This window comes from Scatophagus argus, chromosome 2 (assembly GCF_020382885.2).
Source record: "Scatophagus argus isolate fScaArg1 chromosome 2, fScaArg1.pri, whole genome shotgun sequence".
In the NCBI taxonomy this organism is placed as follows: Eukaryota; Metazoa; Chordata; class Actinopteri; family Scatophagidae; genus Scatophagus; species Scatophagus argus.
Genome location: NC_058494.1, coordinates 23,126,933 through 23,145,128, shown reverse-complemented (window position 1 = coordinate 23,145,128; position 18,196 = coordinate 23,126,933). Strand labels below are relative to the sequence as shown.

The 18,196-nt window shown below is 40.8% G+C and overlaps 2 protein-coding genes across 2 annotated transcripts; one reads left to right on the top strand and one right to left on the bottom strand.

Annotated features, from left to right (window-relative positions):
* Positions 1-1,189: 1,189 nt before the first annotated feature.
* LOC124049723 (cytochrome P450 3A40-like) lies at positions 1,190-5,573 on the top strand. Its single transcript, XM_046371675.1, has 13 exons — positions 1,190-1,275; positions 1,390-1,483; positions 1,942-1,994; positions 2,142-2,241; positions 2,337-2,450; positions 2,835-2,923; positions 3,024-3,172; positions 3,293-3,420; positions 3,510-3,585; positions 3,689-3,849; positions 4,615-4,841; positions 4,943-5,105; positions 5,307-5,573. The coding sequence occupies exons 1-13, from the start codon at positions 1,205-1,207 to the stop codon at positions 5,382-5,384; spliced, it is 1,503 nt and encodes a 500-aa protein (XP_046227631.1). The 5' UTR covers positions 1,190-1,204; the 3' UTR covers positions 5,385-5,573.
* A 3,697-nt stretch (positions 5,574-9,270) lies between these two features.
* Positions 9,271-17,911, bottom strand: LOC124053461 (cytochrome P450 3A27-like). Its single transcript, XM_046378630.1, has 14 exons — positions 17,901-17,911; positions 17,646-17,739; positions 17,484-17,536; positions 17,184-17,283; positions 16,008-16,121; positions 15,777-15,865; positions 15,313-15,455; positions 15,101-15,228; positions 13,973-14,048; positions 13,709-13,869; positions 13,510-13,577; positions 9,948-10,106; positions 9,615-9,777; positions 9,271-9,509 (listed from the first exon to the last, which is right to left on the bottom strand). Exons 1-14 carry the CDS (start codon positions 17,909-17,911, stop codon positions 9,435-9,437), a joined length of 1,434 nt encoding a protein of 477 aa, XP_046234586.1. The 3' UTR covers positions 9,271-9,434.
* Between the last annotated feature and the right edge of the window lie 285 nt (positions 17,912-18,196).

Sequence of the window (18,196 nt, the reverse complement as noted above, 5' to 3'; positions counted from 1 at the left end):
TGACCACCGTGGCCTCCCTGCAAGGCTACAGTGTTATTTGCTTTCATATTTTGATTATACTATTGTGGTGATCACAATTTGAATGGATTTTGAGGTCAGAGTTAACAAACTGTGATGTACACTAGTGTTTTTTAAAATATGAGAGCCCACTGAAATTACTACTTTTTATTTCATTTATTGTCTACATTTTTTGTCCCCAGCATGGTCATTCGCCAGGTTTGAAAATGGAAATGTATGAGATTTGTTTTTCACTGTCAGTCATCACTTTTTCCACAACTTAGAAGAAATGAACCTGCCAATACTTATTTATTTATTTATTTATTTATTTTTTTAAGATGCAGTGAAACACACAGAAGCAGTGGGCTGCATCAAGCACCCGGGGAGCATATATCATGCGTTAAGCCAGCTAATGGGGGGTGGAGACATTATCACTCCACCACACTCAAATTTTTCCTGTCCGTCCAGTGGGGGAATCGAACCAGTGACCTTCCAATCACAAGCTGCTTCGCCAACCTCTAGACCACAGCTGCCCCCTTTTTTTTTTCTTTTTGACTTGACTTGACTTGACTTCCCATCTTGATGCATTCACATAAGTTCCATTTGAAGGCATCATTACTCTGCTTCAACTCATAAACAAAGGATCTTTTATCCAATTGTCATGTCTTTTGTTCTGTTCAGTGTAAATCTTGCATGTTCTCACCCGTCAGTTGGTAAAGTAGGTGAAGCACTCCTTCACCAGGATGGTTTTCAACATGTCAGAGTCCATCACAGCCAGCATGGGCTTCTTAAACTCATACATGCTAAAATATAATGTGAGTCAAGAAGATATTAAAATTACTTTGTTTCTGTTTGACTACTGTTTCTGGAACATTTCAATTACAAAAGGGAGGCATTTAAAGCGTAATATTCAAAATATTAAATACGTAAATATACATGAAAAATGACATAGAGCTGTTTTCATGCACTTTGCATTTGTTTGTCTACAGTGTTACAGATATCAGCGCTTTTGAAGGACAATAATTAGAAATCATGTTTGGTTAATGATTCACATTTGATATTGCTGGGCTGCCATTGGTTCAACTCTCGCACACATCCCTTACTTACGCAACAGGCCTGTCCAGAAGAATATAAAAACCTCAGGTTGTGATTTGTGGCTTTATTGGACCTTGTTCTACCCTTGATAGAAGAGACAAAATTTGCAGAGATGGGCTACCTCCTCTATTTCTCTGCTGAGACATGGAGCCTCCTGATTGGTTTCATCACACTTTTTTTTGTGTAAGTGCTAAGGATTATGTGTTGCAGGTATTTGCACTGTGTTGTTTGTGTGTTTGCCATCTTGTATGATAAAAACATCTCCTCCCTTCTAAGTGTATTTTTTGTTTTGTACAGGTATGCCTGCTGGACATATGGAACATTTAAGAAAATGGACATCCCTGGTCCAAAACCAATCCCATTTTTTGGCACAATGCTGTCATATAGAAAGGTTGGTAAACAGAACTTTTCAGAGGCAATACAGCATAGATTTAAAGCAGCTTGTATCAGCTTAGCAAGGTAAATAGTGGTACAATGGAACACCTGACAAAGCACAAGTACATGAGAATCAACTGACATTGCAAGGTACTGATTTAAAAGGCAGTTCTATCAAAAATATTTGCTAGAAAATCATTTCAAGGGAATGAAATTCCAAGCATTAAACTTTCTAAGAACGCAGGAACTAATAGCCTTTTTGGAGTTTTTTATTTAACCTGTAAAAGTCTTATTGTGTTATTACATTGTGTACGATTGTGTACATTACATTTTGACAGTGAAAGTCCCTGTTTTCATGAAAAATAATTTACACGGGTTAAATAAAACAGTTCCTGGCTATAATTCCACATATTAAACTGGATTGAAGAAAGTTGTTCAATTCATAATCTGCATGTTATTTATTCTTGTATCCAGGGAATAATTAACTTTGACATGGACTGCCACAAGAAATATGGGAAAACATGGGGGTAAGTCTACACGTTGTACAGTATGTGTGTTTATTTGTGTATGAATATGATGTATATCTCATTGTTAACCTGAGAGCTGCTGCTGTGACAGCTTAAATATCTCGCTCTGTTTTGTTATTTTTCTGTTCAATTTCTTTCCATATTTAGTATTTTTGATGGCCGTCAGCCCATTCTGTGTATCACGGACCCTGCAATGATAAAAACTGTGCTGATTAAGGAGTGTTACTCTCTCTTCACCAATCGCAGAGTATGTACTTTCACCACATGGCCTATTCAAACTTATTATGGTTGTTCAGTGGAACTCATTTCATTACCGTCAGGTGTTTCCTATCTCTGTTACAGAACTTCCGTCTGAATGGGCCACTGTACGATGCCGTGTCCATCGCCGAAGATGACCAGTGGAGGAGGATCCGCAGTATTCTCTCTCCTACCTTCACCTCAGGAAGACTTAAAGAGGTACAACCTGCTCTACACCTCCCCTGCCCTTACATGTTGAACTAAACATTTTTCAGCTGAGGTTTGTGTTGTTACTTGACAGTGGTTCCCCACCTGTTTGCCCTGTGACTGCTTCAAATGAAGTAAAGTCTACTTTTGAGCCCCAATTATGGTCTCTCAACATTGTTTTTTTCCTCTGTGAAAATGCACAGAAATGCTCCTTTTCATTCCTTATCCTGTTTATGACCTTGCAACCCTTCAGACCTATCCTGGAACACCTTTTCTGGGTCTTGACCCTCCATGTTTGGGACCATCATCTAGATACAGTGGGAACTGTTGTGTGTATTCTGTATTGCAGTAAGCCTGTATATTTTTTCTGTCCTTGTCTTCCTGTCTGTGCCTCAGATGTTTGAGATAATGAAGCAACACTCTGCTATCCTGATCAGAAGCATGAAAAAGAAGATCGACAAAGATGAGCCCTTGGAGCTGAAGGAGTAAGTACACTCTATATGACAACAATTCCATTTATTTTAATTTACTCCAGTAAGTTTTTAAGCATGACAGTACATCTCTGATATGTTGTGTGCTTTTCAGATTCTTTGGATCCTACAGTATGGATGTGGTAACCAGCACATCCTTCAGTGTAGACATAGACTCACTCAACAACCCCTCAGACCCCTTCGTCACAAACATCAAGAAGATGCTCAAGTTTGACTTCTTAGACCCCCTTTTCATCATTGTTGGTACATAAATCAATTTGTTTCTGTGATATGACAAAAACACCCATGTGTGTAAACATTTACAATACAGTCACTGTCTTTCCTGCATCCTTAATTAAGGTGTTGGTTTCTTATTAATTCCAGGTTTCTTTCCCTTTATGGGTCCTGTTTTTGAGAAGTTGGAGTTTTCTTTTTTCCCTGCAAGTGTCACAAAGTTCTTTTACGCTGCACTGCAGAAGATCAAGTCTAATCGAGAGACCAGCAAGCTGAAGGTATTGCTGTCAGTGTATGTGTTTTTGTTCATATGTGTATATAAACAAGTTCTGAAAAAGAATCAAAGCAAATTTGCATCTACCTTCAGAATCGAGTGGATTTCCTTCAGCTGATGATCGACTCTCAGAAAAACAATATCCCTAATGGAGTTGCACAGAATGAAGGTGACACACACACAAACACAGCCACATACAGTTATCTATCTGCACAGACATAAAGGCATACCTTAAAGCTTTTCTAAATCACATCCCCTTGCTATCTCTCCAGGTTTAAGCGATCATGAGATCCTTTCTCAAGCCATGACTTTCCTGTTTGCTGGCTACGAAACAACCAGCTCCTCTCTCACTTTCCTGGCTTACAATCTGGCAACACACCCTCATACCATGAAAAAGCTGCAGGAGGAGATTGACTCCACCTTCCCCAACAAGGTACGCTGAGAGTGGAGAGAGGACAACATTTGAGACAGCAGGAAGGTCTGAGACTAATTAATTTAAAACTATTTCCATGGGTTCTTTGACATTTGGGAGTGAAATGCCACCTCAAGCTCACAAACCTGTAAATATGATTGATTATCACCTCATAAAATTGATGTAGATATTGTTATAAAGTTGCTTAAGATGCTCATTTACACACCCAGAAAGTGCTGTAACGCTCCTGACAAGCTGGTAAACACCTTGTCTGGCAGCCTCTGCTATCAGTGTATTAATGTGTGCGTGAATTAATGAATGCAGGTGCTTTGAGGAGTCGGTAGACAAGCAAGGTGCTACATAAATGAAAGTCCCCCATGCTTTTTTATGTTCTTACAGTTAAATTAGAAGATTAATACCACTCACATATTTGTTAGTGAAGACTGGAAACAGTTAGACCCTGTAAAGCCGCAGCTATCTTCTGCACTTTGTTTTTTTTCTTTTATTTTCAGTCTTCATGCTAAGCTAAGCTAAACTAACAAGGTGGCTGTAGCCCGACATGTTGCCTTCAGACATGAGAATGATCTCAATCAATCTTCTGAACTAAACCTAGAAAGAAAGGAAGCAAGCAAGTGTATTTCCCACAAATAACTTCTTTTAACATCAACAATATTTATCAGTTCTTCAGAGGTAGGACAAATGATTTGCATCTCAAAACAGGTAATACAAGACAAAACTAAATTGTTGCATGAGTAAAGATTCATGGCAGTCTATATGTTTTTGTAGGCTCCTGTTGAGTACCAGGCTTTGATGCAGATGGAATATCTAGACAGCGCTGTCAACGAGTCTCTTCGATTGTTTCCTGTTGCTTCACGTCTGGAGCGTGTGGCCAAGGCAACTGTGGAGATAGATGGCATTGTGATTCCAAAAAATATGGTGGTCATGATACCTACGTGGCCCATACACCGAGACCCTAATGTGTGGCCTGACCCAGAGGAGTTCAAACCTGAGAGGTACAGAAAGAATTTGGGTTAGCACAACAACCACGGAGAAAGACCTGAGCTCTGCAGGTTATCGCCTCTTTTCTGTCATTAATGCATTATTGTACCCTCAGGTTCAGCAAGGAAAACAAGGAGACTGTTGATCCTTACACATACATGCCTTTCGGGGCAGGTCCAAGGAACTGCATAGGGATGCGATTTGCTCTGGTGATGATGAAACTCGCATTGGTGGAGATCCTGCAGAGGTACAGCTTCTCTGTGTGTAAGGAGACTGAGGTGAGAGCACATATTTTAATCTGTCACTGCATGTTATTGTATTTTTGGTGTATAAATATTCATTCTTAGTAGACAGTGATATTTTAGATTAGATAATGCCAAAGGTAGCCAAGCATCAGTGTTTTAAAGATGTGTGTGTTCAAAGATTGAGTTGTTCACTTTGTTTACACTTATTTTCTCTTGTCATGAATTTCCTGCCAGGTTCCCCTTGTGTTGAAATCCACGGGTCTAATGATACCAAATCGACCAATCAAGCTGAAGCTGGTGCCACGGACTTAACTCAGCAGTTAAACACAAGATGAAGACTAAATATTTTATCTGTTATGTTGACCTATTGTGAATAACAACGATGTCCATTTTCCATTGGTTTTTGATCAATCTAACGGGATTGTTTTGTGTACATCAAACTCAGTGATCAATGGATGTTTTGTAAAACTTGTGTCAACAATAAAAGGTATTTGGATTTCCCTCATGTGCACTGTCATTCTTACATGTGAATTGATCACTGTCATAGCAACATGCAACTTGTGGGTTTTCTTTACCAGTAAATAAGAATATCAACAATATACTGCAATATGGCACAACAGCCCAATTCACTATTGACTCAGTGTTTGAAGATCTCTTCCAGATATGTACTAAGATATGTACATATATTGTGCTTGGAACAACATTGAGTGTCTAGTGATTGAAACTGTCAGATAATTGTACTGGAGTAAAAAATACACGAGAAGTATAAGGAAATCAGTGACATGAGAAATAAATTGTCACATCTTGTAAAAATATTTTAATGTACTTAGTTATATTCCTCCTTAAAAAGTGAAGACAATTGATTCAGACATCGGCCAGAAGCAACATTTTAGTGTTAAAGTGTATTGAAAAGATTTTTGTGGATTAGGTTGTAATTACCATCTGTGCTTATGTCTGTATGTCTCAGCCATGGCTTGGAGTTTGGAGAAGTGTCTTGTGACTGGAGGGTTGCCGGTTCAACGGTTTGGGGAATTGGGGTTCAATTCCTCGGACTGGCAGGAAAAATTTTGGTGTGGAGGCGTGAACAATCATCATTCTCCCCCCTCCATTATCAATGGCCGATGTGCCCTTGAGCAAGGCACCTAACCCCCTAACTGCATGTAATTTGCTGGGTGCTGCATGTGTGTTCAACCAAGGATGGGTTAAATGCAGAGGCATATGCAACATCAAAAGCATTTTGTCAACCTTTAATGCACGTGATAGCAGCGGACTGTTGTTTAAGACCGACTCGAAAAGTTCTGAACCTTCAATGTTCCTCCTCTCACTCATGTTGTCCTGTCCTCTCTTTGTCCCCAGCCTCAGTGGTGTGAGATCTGTTGCACTGAGTACAGCAGCAACCTGTCATCACATCTCTCCTCCACTTATCATCAGTTCATGTAGCAGCATCCTCCACCTACCCCCTTCTACTGTCTCCCTGCTTCAGCAACAACTACAAGATGACAGTTTGTTGTGGCTGGAAACCAGGGACAGGACTGGGACCAGGGGGTGAGGAGCCTAAACAGCCAGTGTCAACTGCACTGAAGACAGACCAGAAAGGCCCGGGCTATGGACTGAAGTTGATATTTGGTATGGACAAATATCAGCTGTTACTTTAGTTTGACTTTATCATGACCTATTTTCTTTATCTTAAGGTGTGAAGGTGGTTGTAAGGCTACTGGAAGTTGTTTTCCATGGAGCTTATACAGAATACCTCTGCCCTACCGCACAGGTGATACTGTGTCCGACGGTGCCAACAGAATGTGCAGTGATCAAATGTGGCGTTGATTCATTCCACCTTTATCATGATTGTGTGACTAACTTTGGCATGTGTACTGCTGATTCAGCAAGACGGTTTCACACAGAGACTTATGGCACTGTGGGTATTTAGTTTGTGACTGCAGTACTGCTACATAAGTTTGTCTTTGACATCATGTGGTCTGGACATGGTATTGCACAACAATGCAAACAAACAGTGAACTCTCCCTTTGTTACTACTCCGTGTACCTTCTCACCCAATTTAAGAGGCGTGACTGCTGAGCCACGTTTGCATTGCATTAGGTGAGACGGTACATGGATGCAAGTCTGTGCACCTCTGCAATATCTGCATGTCTATGGGTCAATACTAGTACTCGAAGTCAGACAGAGTCAAGGGCTTTTCTCTGGTGGCACAGCCCATGGAGACAGGTAAATCCTCTGTTTCTGTTCCACAGAGCTGGTCAGAGCTCAGAGACCCCTGAACAACTCTGTCCACCCTGAGTCCTGGTCATCTCTCTCTATTACAAAATTTAAACAAAATTTAATTCGAGAGTTTGGTCCAGACCTGCTCTTGTTGGAAATTGTCATGAGATAACTTTTGTTGTGATTTGGAGCTATATAAATAAACTGAATTGAATTTTTAAAATCTCAACTTGAAAAGTGTTTACATTGAGTGACCCGGAAAATGAAAGCCTCTCTACATTAGGTAATACATACTTTAATGTTCTATTTTGTGTTGTAATTGTCCCATATAGATGCTGATTTGCTCCTCCTTACATTAAAATTACTTTGAAATATTGGAAGTGTAATGGAGCAGCCTGCAAATGCAGGAGTTAACACCTGGCTAACATATTTAGAGATGGTACACTGAATTGCATTGCATCATACAGATGTCATTTTGCTGGTTATAAAGTGTACAGGCCTCCTTTGATAAATGTCTGCTGGTGGCGTTTTTTACTCTCTTGAATTCATCATTTCAAAAACGTGGAGGCATGTGACTCAGTTAATAGCTCTTCACAATGAAAAGAATCCCTGAGTGGATTACTGGGAATTTCTGTGCATGCACACATCAGATGTATTTAAGTGCTGCATCAACTGCTGTTAGACACCAGAGTTTGATTTCCTGACATGGGTCCTGATGATGCATCGATGATCTGTCCAATCAACAAGATACATTTCAGTCTGTTTAACTCGATTTGTTCTCCTCTTGGTTTGTTTGCAAGAAGCCAAAGTGAAAACGAGCCTGACCAGAAATGAAAAGCAACAAGGTGTGTGTTTTTGTCCCTTGGTCTGGAACGCGCTGTGGCTGGAAACCAGGGACAGGACTGGGACCAGGGGGTGAGGAGCCCAAACAGCCAGTGTCAACTGCACTGAAGACAGACCAGAAAGGCCCGGGCTATGGACTGAAGTTGATATTTGGTATGGACAAACATCACCTTTTACTTTAGTTTGACTTTATCATGACCTATTTTCTTAATTTTAAAGTGTGAAGGTGGTTGTAAGGCTCCTGGACATGGTATTGCTCAACAACACAAACACATTGAACTCTGCCTTTGTTACTAGTCCGTGTACCTTCTCACCCAATTTAAGAGGTGTGACTGCTGAGCCACGTTTCCATTAAATTAGGTGAGACGGTACCTGGATGCAAGTTTGTGCACATCTGCAGTACCTGCAGTTTTCCATAGACATGCAAATCAGGAAAATCACATGCGTGAAAGTGGATATGAGTTTGTGTTATACTTGTGATAGCCTGGCGATTACACTTCAAACAAAATGTATAATAATAGACTTCACTAAGTATTGACTTCTGTGATGCACTGTAACTCGGTAGAGAGCTGAATAAAAGCACACAGCAGGCTTTATTTATCATCTGTTCTGCTTAGCCTCCAAACCACCAGATCTCCACCCACCCTCAACTACTGTCTACTTACCTCGTACTTTATATTTTTATGTTTTTATAGTCCACTTACTGCTCCCGGGACCTGAGTCCTAATTTCGTACCATAAACATGTGAATGTGAGCTGGTATGACAATAAAGTTCCTTGAATCATGAGACTAACTTTGGCGTGTGTACTGCTGATTCACTAAGACGATTTCACATGGTGATGTGTGGCACTGTGGGTATTTAGTTTGTGACCGCAGTGCTGCTGCATAAGTTTGTCTTTGACATCATGTAGTCTGGACATGGTATTGCACAACAATGCAAACAAACAGTGAACTCTCCCTTTGTTACTACCCCGTGTACCTTGTCATCCAATTTAAGAGGTGTGACTGAGCCACTTTTGCATTGAATTGGGTTAAACGGTGCCTGGATGCAAGTCTGTGCACATCTGCAATATCTGCAGTTCGGCTCTATTTATCATCTGTTCTGCTTAGCCTCCAAAAAGATCACCAGATCACAGAATTTTCTTCAACTCATTTTATTCATTATGTCTGCATGTAAATGATGCAATCATTCTATCAGTTTAGATATAATGGAAGAAATTTCAAATTCCTGTAGTAGTAATGTATAAGGACAGGACAGCTCAGCCTTGCAGGACGCATCTCTCTCACTTCTCCCTAGGAAGATCAGCGCGCCACCAGCTTTAGTTTGATTGGGTTTAGGGGTCCAACAAGGCCTGTAGGGTCCATCTTCAGAGGGATCTGGGAAATAAACAAATTGACGTAATTAGAAACTCTTTACTAGTACAAATATGATATAGAAGTTCATATAGGTTGACCTAAATGCATCATTATAAAAGTGGTCACCTCTGTCTCCTCACAGACTGAGAAACTGTAGTTCTGCAAAACTTCCACCAGGGCCAGCTTAACCAACACCAGAGCAAATCGCATCCCCAAACAGTTCCTTGGCCCCAGTCCAAATGGTAGGTAAGTGTATGGGTTGATGCTCTGTCTGTTCTCCTTGCTAAATCTGGAAAAAACATCCACTCTTCAAATATATTTTGTTTCACAAGACTATACAAAATGATTTTCCTCTTTCTCTGGGAAACTGTGAAATAACTTAATTATGGTGATGCATGCACCACCACTATTATAAAAGTCATTATTAGACATTCAAAGCTGTCTGAGTGACAGCTCCACCTGTCAGGTTTGAATTCTTCCGGCTGTGGCCATAGCTCAGGGTCGCGATGCAGAGCGTAGACTGGAGTCATAACAAGCATGTCTTTTGGGATTGTGATTCCTTTGATCTTGACAGTTTGTTTGGCTATTCGTTCCAAACGTGGAGCTGGAGGGTAGAGCCTGTTGACAAAACAAAAATATTGAACACTCCATGTTCAAACTACCCCAAACTTATACAACCACCGAGAAGATGGGATGCTGTTTAAAACATAAAGAACAACAGTATTCACTTGCAAACTAACCGAGTTTTCTGACAACCGAGGTCATGTGTTAATAATCCTCTCTAGGATGCCCATACAATTGTATTGCATGATGGTAGTCTTAACCTACCAGTGGCCTGCGAGTTCTGCAGGTTCTGCACAGTATCTTAGATGTTCCTAGGATTATGTTCTTCTGGACAGAGACCACTAGTGTTGTACATGGAATCTGTTGGAGCCACTATTCCAGTCTGGGGGTCACAGCCCACATTTCCCCAAATTACCACTGGCACCACTGTTGTTTTTACTGGTTACATAGTTCTAGCTCCTATGTCAGCCCTTGGAATTTCTCAAGCTTCTTGTGTCCCTTCTTGATGTTGTAGTCGCTGGGTATCGCTACATCTATCTCCACTGTCTTCTTCTGTTGTTTGTCGACCGCCACGATGTCTGACTGGTTTGCATCACCATTTTGTCAGTCTGGATCTGGAAGTCCCATAATATCTTAGCTTGGTTCATTCTCAACCACCTTGTGAGGTGTCTTCCATTCTGACCTTAGGACTTATATACTGGTATACTGCCAGCCAGTTGGTTATGGCGTTCCATGTACGCTGTTCCTGCCATGATCTTACACCCTGATGTTATGTGCTGAATTGTCTCAGGGGCATCTTTGCACATCCTGCACCTGGGGGCCTGTCTGATGTGGTACGCCCCAGCCTCTGTTGATCTTGTCTTGAGTGCCTGTTCTTGTGCTGCCATGATTAGTGCCTTTGTGTTGTCCTTCAACCCAGCCTTGTCTAGCCAATGGTAGGATCTCTTGGTAACAGCCACTTCCTTTTTCTGTCGGTGGTACATGCTGTGCAAGGGCTTGTCCCTCCATGATGGTTTGTCCTCTTCCTCCTCATCATTGCCAGGGTTCTGCTGCCTGAGGCATTTACTTAGCAGTTCATCTCTGGGGACCATCTTCCTGATGGCCTCCCCCATTCTATTTAGTGTCTCAGGGAGCTGGACTTGGACTGAAACCCTCCATGCAACATGAGGAACTTCCTGGTCTTGACATCACTGGCCTCTATCTTCTCCTTTGGCCAAATGATTATGTCAGCGGGGTATCTGATGACTGGTAGGGCGTATGTACTGATGGCCCAGACTTATTCCTGCCATTCAACTGGCTTCTCAGGACCTGCCTCACCCTGTGTTTTTAAAGATTTGTTTTTATTAACAGAAATCCTTACAGGATAATCATGGTGTATAGCAAGCATTTACAGTTTGTTACAGTGAGATAAATTGTATTTTACAAGAAGAATATATATAAATGTATAACCTTATAAGCACACCTTACAAGGATGATTTTTGATTTTGAACATCAGACAAAAACAAAGGAAAAAGTAAATAAATACATGTGAAAAAATGAAATAAATAAAAAATAAATAAATAAATAAAAATTTAAAAATGTTACATGAACTTTTCCCATCCCACCCTCCTCCCTTATATGTCTCTCAATTTCCTTATCTACATATACAGCTTATAAATATACCCATCTGTACACAATCATGTATATGTGTCAACACACTAATCATAACAAATACATCGATGAGGACGTTATACAAGGAGACTTGTGGCCTCCTCATGGTTTCCATTTGCATGCGGATCCCAAGGTATATGTAACTGTCCTGAACATCTGTGATGTTGCCCTCTCGTAGCTCAACCCCCTCCTCTGTGATCATCTTCTTTCTATTTGTGACAGTCTGACCACACTTGTCTACTCCGAATGTCATTCCGATGTCATTGCTGTAGGTCCTGGTGATGATGTCTTGAAGTTCTGAGCGACTGCTCTTTCGACCAGTAGCTGGTGCTTGGCTCCTCTGGTATTGCTACCAACTCCCTTCTGAGTCCCACTCATATGCGGGTCCATTTGCCTACTTATCTTAGTCACTATGATGCCTGACAGCATCTTCCATGTTGTGCAGAGGCAGGTTATTGGCCAGTTGTTGGATGGAATTACACCCTCCTGAGGATCATTCATGATGAAGATTGTCATTCCTTAAGTTAGCCACTCTGGGTGAGTAGGCTAGGTGCTCATGGAGTGCAGTTAGCTTCTTTAGCCAGTAGGCGTGGATCATATCAGGGCCTGGTGCTGCCCAGCTCTTCATTCCATACTATTTATTGGATGTCTGCCATTATGATGGTTACTGGGTCTTGTTCTAGGAGATTGCTGTGGTCCGCTCATAGATCCACAAGCCACATTTATGTGATGCCTCCTTCTCCCATATGTTCTTCCGGTACTGTTCAGTCTCAGCCTTGGTGGGTGGATGTAATCTCATGTTATTGCCCTGCAGGTGGAGAACATCGCGCTTATTCTCCTAGCTTGTGCTTCTCGTGTGTATCTCTTCAGCCAGGCAGCCAGAGCTGTGAGTCTTTGTTTGGCAGTCTCCAAGGCCTCAGGTGTCGACTTTATTTGTAGGCCTTTCTTCATCACATCTCTTTGTAATTCTAAGTCCTCTTCTCTCCATTTTGCCCCGATCTTGGCCTCCAGTCTCCTCTTCCACGGGGCATGGTGCTCCTTGTTCCTTGCTCCATTGTTGTTGTACATCATCAGTCTGTGGTTGTGATAGCAGTTGCTGTTTGCGGATTTTGGAACACTGTGCTAGCAGTTGCTTCTTTTTGGCGCAGATGTTGGAAAATCTCAGAGAGAGAGAGAGAGAGAGAGAGAGAGAGTGTTTTTGTAGTAGCATTCCAACTGTTCTCTATTCTTCGCCCTTGTCCATGAATGCCTTGTTCCAGTAGCTGATTTCCCCCAACACCCCTCAGCAAGGTCCAAGCCGGTGTGTCTCTTATTTGTTCAGTTTCGCTCATCGGGGGGTAGCATGGGGGGTTTTGCCCTTGGACCTCTTTTTCTCTCTGTTTTTCTTCTTTTTTTTTGAATGAGTTGTTTACACAACTGTAAAATGTCTTGAGATAACTCTGGTATGAATTGGCACTTTAAATTAAATTGAATTGAATTGAATGAAGGGCCCACCCTGACGAGGGCTGTCCAACGGGTATCCAGTGGGTAAGGCTGTATATATATATATATATATAGGTTATAGGCTAGCATTTTGCTCAAAATTAGAACCTTATTTTTTCCATTAAAACAGCATTAAGCATCCTTCAAATGGGACATCATCAAACTACAGCCCTGATACTTTGGGCTGTTGATAGTCCACAAACAACTTAGTGATTCAGTGTTGAATGTACAAAAAAATGCTTGATTGTTTTTCTTGAACTTCGTTGTATTTACGATGAAAAGTTAACCCTGACAAAACATCAAAAGTCTGTTCAGATATCATTACCTTAGACTTTCACTGACAACACTGTCGAGATACTCCATCTGCATCAGACCTTCGTATAGGACTGGACCCTATCGAATTGTAACAAATCATGGTTTGATTAAATACAAATCAGACTTTGAAAACTTTACTTTCATCAGCGAAGAGAGATGCCCCCCCTGGATCATGAGAATGACTCATGATCCAGAAACTTCTTCAGTACCTTATTAGGGAAAGTGGAGTCTATCTCCTCTTGCAGGCATTTCATGACTTCTGGATTTCTTGCCAAATTGTAAGCCAAGAAATCAAGAGTCTTGGCGCTCGTCTCATAACCAGCAAACACAAACATTGTCGCTTGAGAAACAATCTCATGATCAGTGAGACCTGTTAGGATGGGCAGGATCCATGAACATGGGAAAGCTTTGTGTGAATACATATGAGTGTACATTTATGCTTTTGTATGTATGTGATGTCATGGTGTAATTACCTTTACTCTGCTCTTTATTCTTGGATTTACCGGTAGTCTGAGAGTCAGTCATAATTTGAAGTACATCTTCCAATTTCTGAAAACAAGTCAGATACTTGGTATGTGTGTTTCATGTGTGCAATGTGCTTGTGAGTATGGTTGTGTGGTATCACAGTATACTTTATGAGATTATAGATATTTCAAAACTGGTGGAAATTTTGTTATATGAGGCGTGACTGATAAACAGAAGGTTTGAAGTTAATAGCTTCTGTGATATTTCTGATATTTCTGATATTTCGTCATGCAGCCATCCGCTGTCCTGCACAAAGGCTTATCATCCAAGGGAAGGGTGACCCCATCTTACAGCATGGCAAAGATGTGGGCCGCTGAGTTCAAGGCCTGCCCGGCAGAGCCTGGAAAACGACCCCCTTTCGGTAAGGCCGTTTACTGTTTTCACACAAGAGACCACTGACAAGATCCATGACATGGACAGATTGATGAATAACAAAAGGAAAGTGGACTACACTTAAATAGAGCTATCTTGAGTAGTAGCAGTAGTATCTTGTGCAAAGACACTTTGACATGTCAGCTACAGGGGGCCAGTCTTTGTTGAACCACAGACAGCACTACATTGCCACAGAGCTGGGTATCTCCCAGAAACATGGCAATGAAGTTATCCACAGCAAACTCCAAATGACCAAGATGTTAGCTCACTGCACATGTCAAGGCTCAGTCTTGCCAATGTTGAGATGGAGAGTGCTGCTAGTGGACTGCATGGAAACGGGTCACACTGTTACAGGGGCTTATGACAGTGATCTCTTAAGACAGTGTCTCTTCAGACAAAGAATATTTAGTCAACAATGTGTTATTGTTTTCTCTATTGCACACATGGCTAGAACCATCTCAATCCAGCCACCAGCATCTTTAAAGAAAAATAAAACAATCCCTGCAAAAAAAATCTATGAAAGGCAACTTTATGTTAATGAATTTTGAGGCAAATGACAACAATGAGTGTGAGGCTGAATTTCCAATACATGTTTCATCTTTCAGCTTAGGCGTGGCCCTTCACTTACTTTATTTAAGTCAGTATGGCCCTCCTAGAAGATTGAATTCATACTGTGCTCTGCTCGTTGTATGGTTTGTACAGACCTGCTCTGGGCTCCCTTTGCGTTCTGCTCTGATCTTGTCCACAATTCTTTTAAAGTAAGCAACAGAATCCTTATGGAAGAAGGAGACACCCAACAGTTCCAAGAGAGGAAGAAGAACAGGAAAACACCCTGAGAAAGCAAAGGGTGTCTACAATTTTAATCAGAAAACACTGTTGTTTACATGCATTGAAAGAAAAACAATCATTAATGTACCTTGAAGGAGGAAAACACTGAGGGGAAATCTGAACATCTTTGAGGCATAGGTTATGAGGGGACCCGAGCAGTTGTTGATTGAGTCCATATCCACACTGAATGCACAGCTTGCCATCACATCTACGCTGTAGGGACCAAAGAAGCTGGAATACACACATTATACGAATCACTGATCAGTGGTGGAAACCAGTGCCACAGGTGGAGATTTCATTAAGGGTGCTCCACAGTCCTTATTCGGGACAATGGAATGGATGGCCAGCTGGATTTGAAAATACTTTCACTGTGTTTAGTATGCATTCAGCTATTGAGTGCATGCACTCTTGTTTAAAACAGTAATTTTCTAATCAAAATGCCTGTAATGCTCACAAATGAACTTGTTTGGGTTTTGTGTAACCATCTCAGGTGGAGGAATACTAGGTTTCATTCATAACATTTAGTCACCATTAATAGCATTGTATACTCACTCTTTTAGGTTAATAACTTCACCATTTTGCGCTTTGGAGTGCAGACAGGAAGTCATTTTGCTGGAATGATGTTTCATGATGCTAAACATCTTAGAAAGAGCAAATAGAAATGTTCTTTTTAAAATAAATGTATATATTTGTATTTATATATATATATATATATATATATATATATATATATATGGAGAGAGAGAGAGAGAGAGAGAGAGAGAGAGAGAGAGAGATATTTACCTCTTTTATACGACCAGAAGTGAAGGAAGGTGAGAGGATGTTACGAATCCGTCTCCACTGATCGTCCTCCACAGCAGACACTGCGTCATAGAGTTCCCCATTCAGACGTGTGTTCTAAAGGGATATAGTGGTCAGTACACTTGTGTTCGCACAGGTGTTAATAGTGGTACCTTGAACAAAATAATTTGGTGCACTTCAAAGGACATCACACACTACAAAAACTGTGCTGTCTGATGCTTGCAGATCAACTTCATTTTGTTTTTCTTGTCAACAAATTCTGTGAAAGGACTAAAATCTGCAGGAACTCAATAGCCACAGCCTTGTTTATTTCTTTGTATCACAGGGGTCCATTGCTGTCCAGAAACTCATAAATGAGCCACAGCATTGGTAACATGTTCATTGCAATGAATATGGGCACTGTAGCTTTGTGTTTGTTTGTTTGGATGTATGTATGTATGTTGGTTTGTTTGTTTCACACGACACTCGAAACCACAGACATTTAACGAAGCTGTATGGGATGAAGAGATTGTTGGTCTTTCCATTGAGTTTGTTGACTGTAAGCCAAAATATTATGAGAAATGGTTTAGAGCTTTAACACCAACAGGCGGGTATTTATAAAATGAATGAAGCTAATGTTATTCTAGCGCACCAATGAAATCCAGAAAGATTAATGTGTTAGTTTATTATGTTAGTTGGACGCACGTTAACCATCCATGATGGATAATTGGGGGCGTAATCTGACCACCGTGGCCTCCCTGCAAGGCTACAGTGTTATTTGTTTTCATATTTTGATTATACTATTGTGGTGATCACAATTTGAATGGATTTTGAGGTCAGAGTTAACAAATTGTGATGTACACTATTGTTTTTTAAAATATGAGAGCCCATTGAAATTGTTCACTTTTTATTTCATTTATTGTCTAGATTTTTGTCCCCAGCATGGTCATTCGCCAGGTTTGAAAATGGAGATGCATGAGATTCGTTTTTCACTGTCAGTCATCACTTTTTCCACAACTTAGAAGAAATGACCTGCCAGTACTTGACTTCCCATCTCGATGCATTCACATAAGTTCCATTTGAAGGCATCATTACTCTGCTTCAACTCATAAACAAAGGATCTTTTATCCAACTGTCATGTCTTTTGTTCTGTTCAGTGTAAATCTCACATGTTCTCACCCGTCGGTTGGTAAAGTAGGTGAAGCACTCCTTCACCAGGATGGTTTTCAGCATGTCAGGGTCCATCACAGCCAGCATGGGCTTCTTAAACTCATACATGCTGTACATTTACACAAAATTACAGTAAAACTCTTTAATATATTGTTATATTTGCTGCTAACATTTGTGCTGACACAAACAACAAGCATCGAGGGTCAAAACCTGCCAAACTTGTTTCACAAAATATAAAATAATACTGGGTAGACTGGGGTTAGGCTTTGTCTTATACTTTAACTTGTGTAAAAAGCTTTGTAGACTCACCCCCATACTCTCCCATACTTTTGAGCACACTCTGTGTCGGCTAGGTAGTAAACCTTGAAACAGAGAATACATTTACACATAATCATCTGTATGCTTAACAACACAATCTATATTTCGAAATTCAAATCGCAAAAATTATGAAAGTCACTGAAATTTACATACTGGGTTGTGCTTGCCAACTGTTCCAAAGTACATCACCGGCTTGGGACCTGGGATCCCCAGCTTCTCAAATATCCCGTAAGTCCAGTTGCCATAACTGTGCGGGACATGAAATCACATCTTTAGGCAGTGTCAGTCAAACACTGTTTCCTGTTAACTTGAAAAGTGAACAGGCTAAACTTTGGTGTATTCCTTTAGGTGACCAGTATGAAGTACAAACACTTGACTGAAAATGACTAAAATCAAGAAATCGCTCACATAACAAACATGCAGATAAATGTGATCAGTAAAATCCATGTTTCTAAAGAGAACAGAGGAAGGTAGCCCATGGCTCTTTGTTGCTTGGCCAAGTTGTTGTGTTCTCAGATTTGCACTGAACTCTGGCCACATAATCTGTTGTGACATAAGAACTTTAGTCCCTTCCCTCTTCCCGTGCAGCAACGCAATACCTGGTACACAGGTTTGTGCCACTCAGGCATCTGACTTTATGTCCAGACTACTGACTAGGAAAAATATGTTCAGTGACTTGATTGTGTTAAAATTTTTGTCCAGTT

What these genes read in the sequence shown, in the direction of transcription:
- LOC124049723 (XM_046371675.1), top strand. Translation starts at nt 1,205, where the DNA reads ATGGGCTACCTCCTCTATTTCTCTGCTGAGACATGGAGCCTCCTGATT. An exon ending in ACTCCACCTTCCCCAACAAG is followed by an intron (nt 3,850 to 4,614) that starts GTACGCTGAGAG and finishes ATGTTTTTGTAG; the next exon opens with GCTCCTGTTGAGTACCAGGC. An exon ending in CTGTGTGTAAGGAGACTGAG is followed by an intron (nt 5,106 to 5,306) that starts GTGAGAGCACAT and finishes ATTTCCTGCCAG; the next exon opens with GTTCCCCTTGTGTTGAAATC.
- LOC124053461 (XM_046378630.1), bottom strand. An exon ending in GAAGTTATTAACCTAAAAGA is followed by an intron (nt 15,456 to 15,776) that starts GTGAGTATACAA and finishes TGTGTATTCCAG; the next exon opens with CTTCTTTGGTCCCTACAGCG. An exon ending in GCAAAGGGAGCCCAGAGCAG is followed by an intron (nt 14,049 to 15,100) that starts GTCTGTACAAAC and finishes ACTTGTTTTCAG; the next exon opens with AAATTGGAAGATGTACTTCA.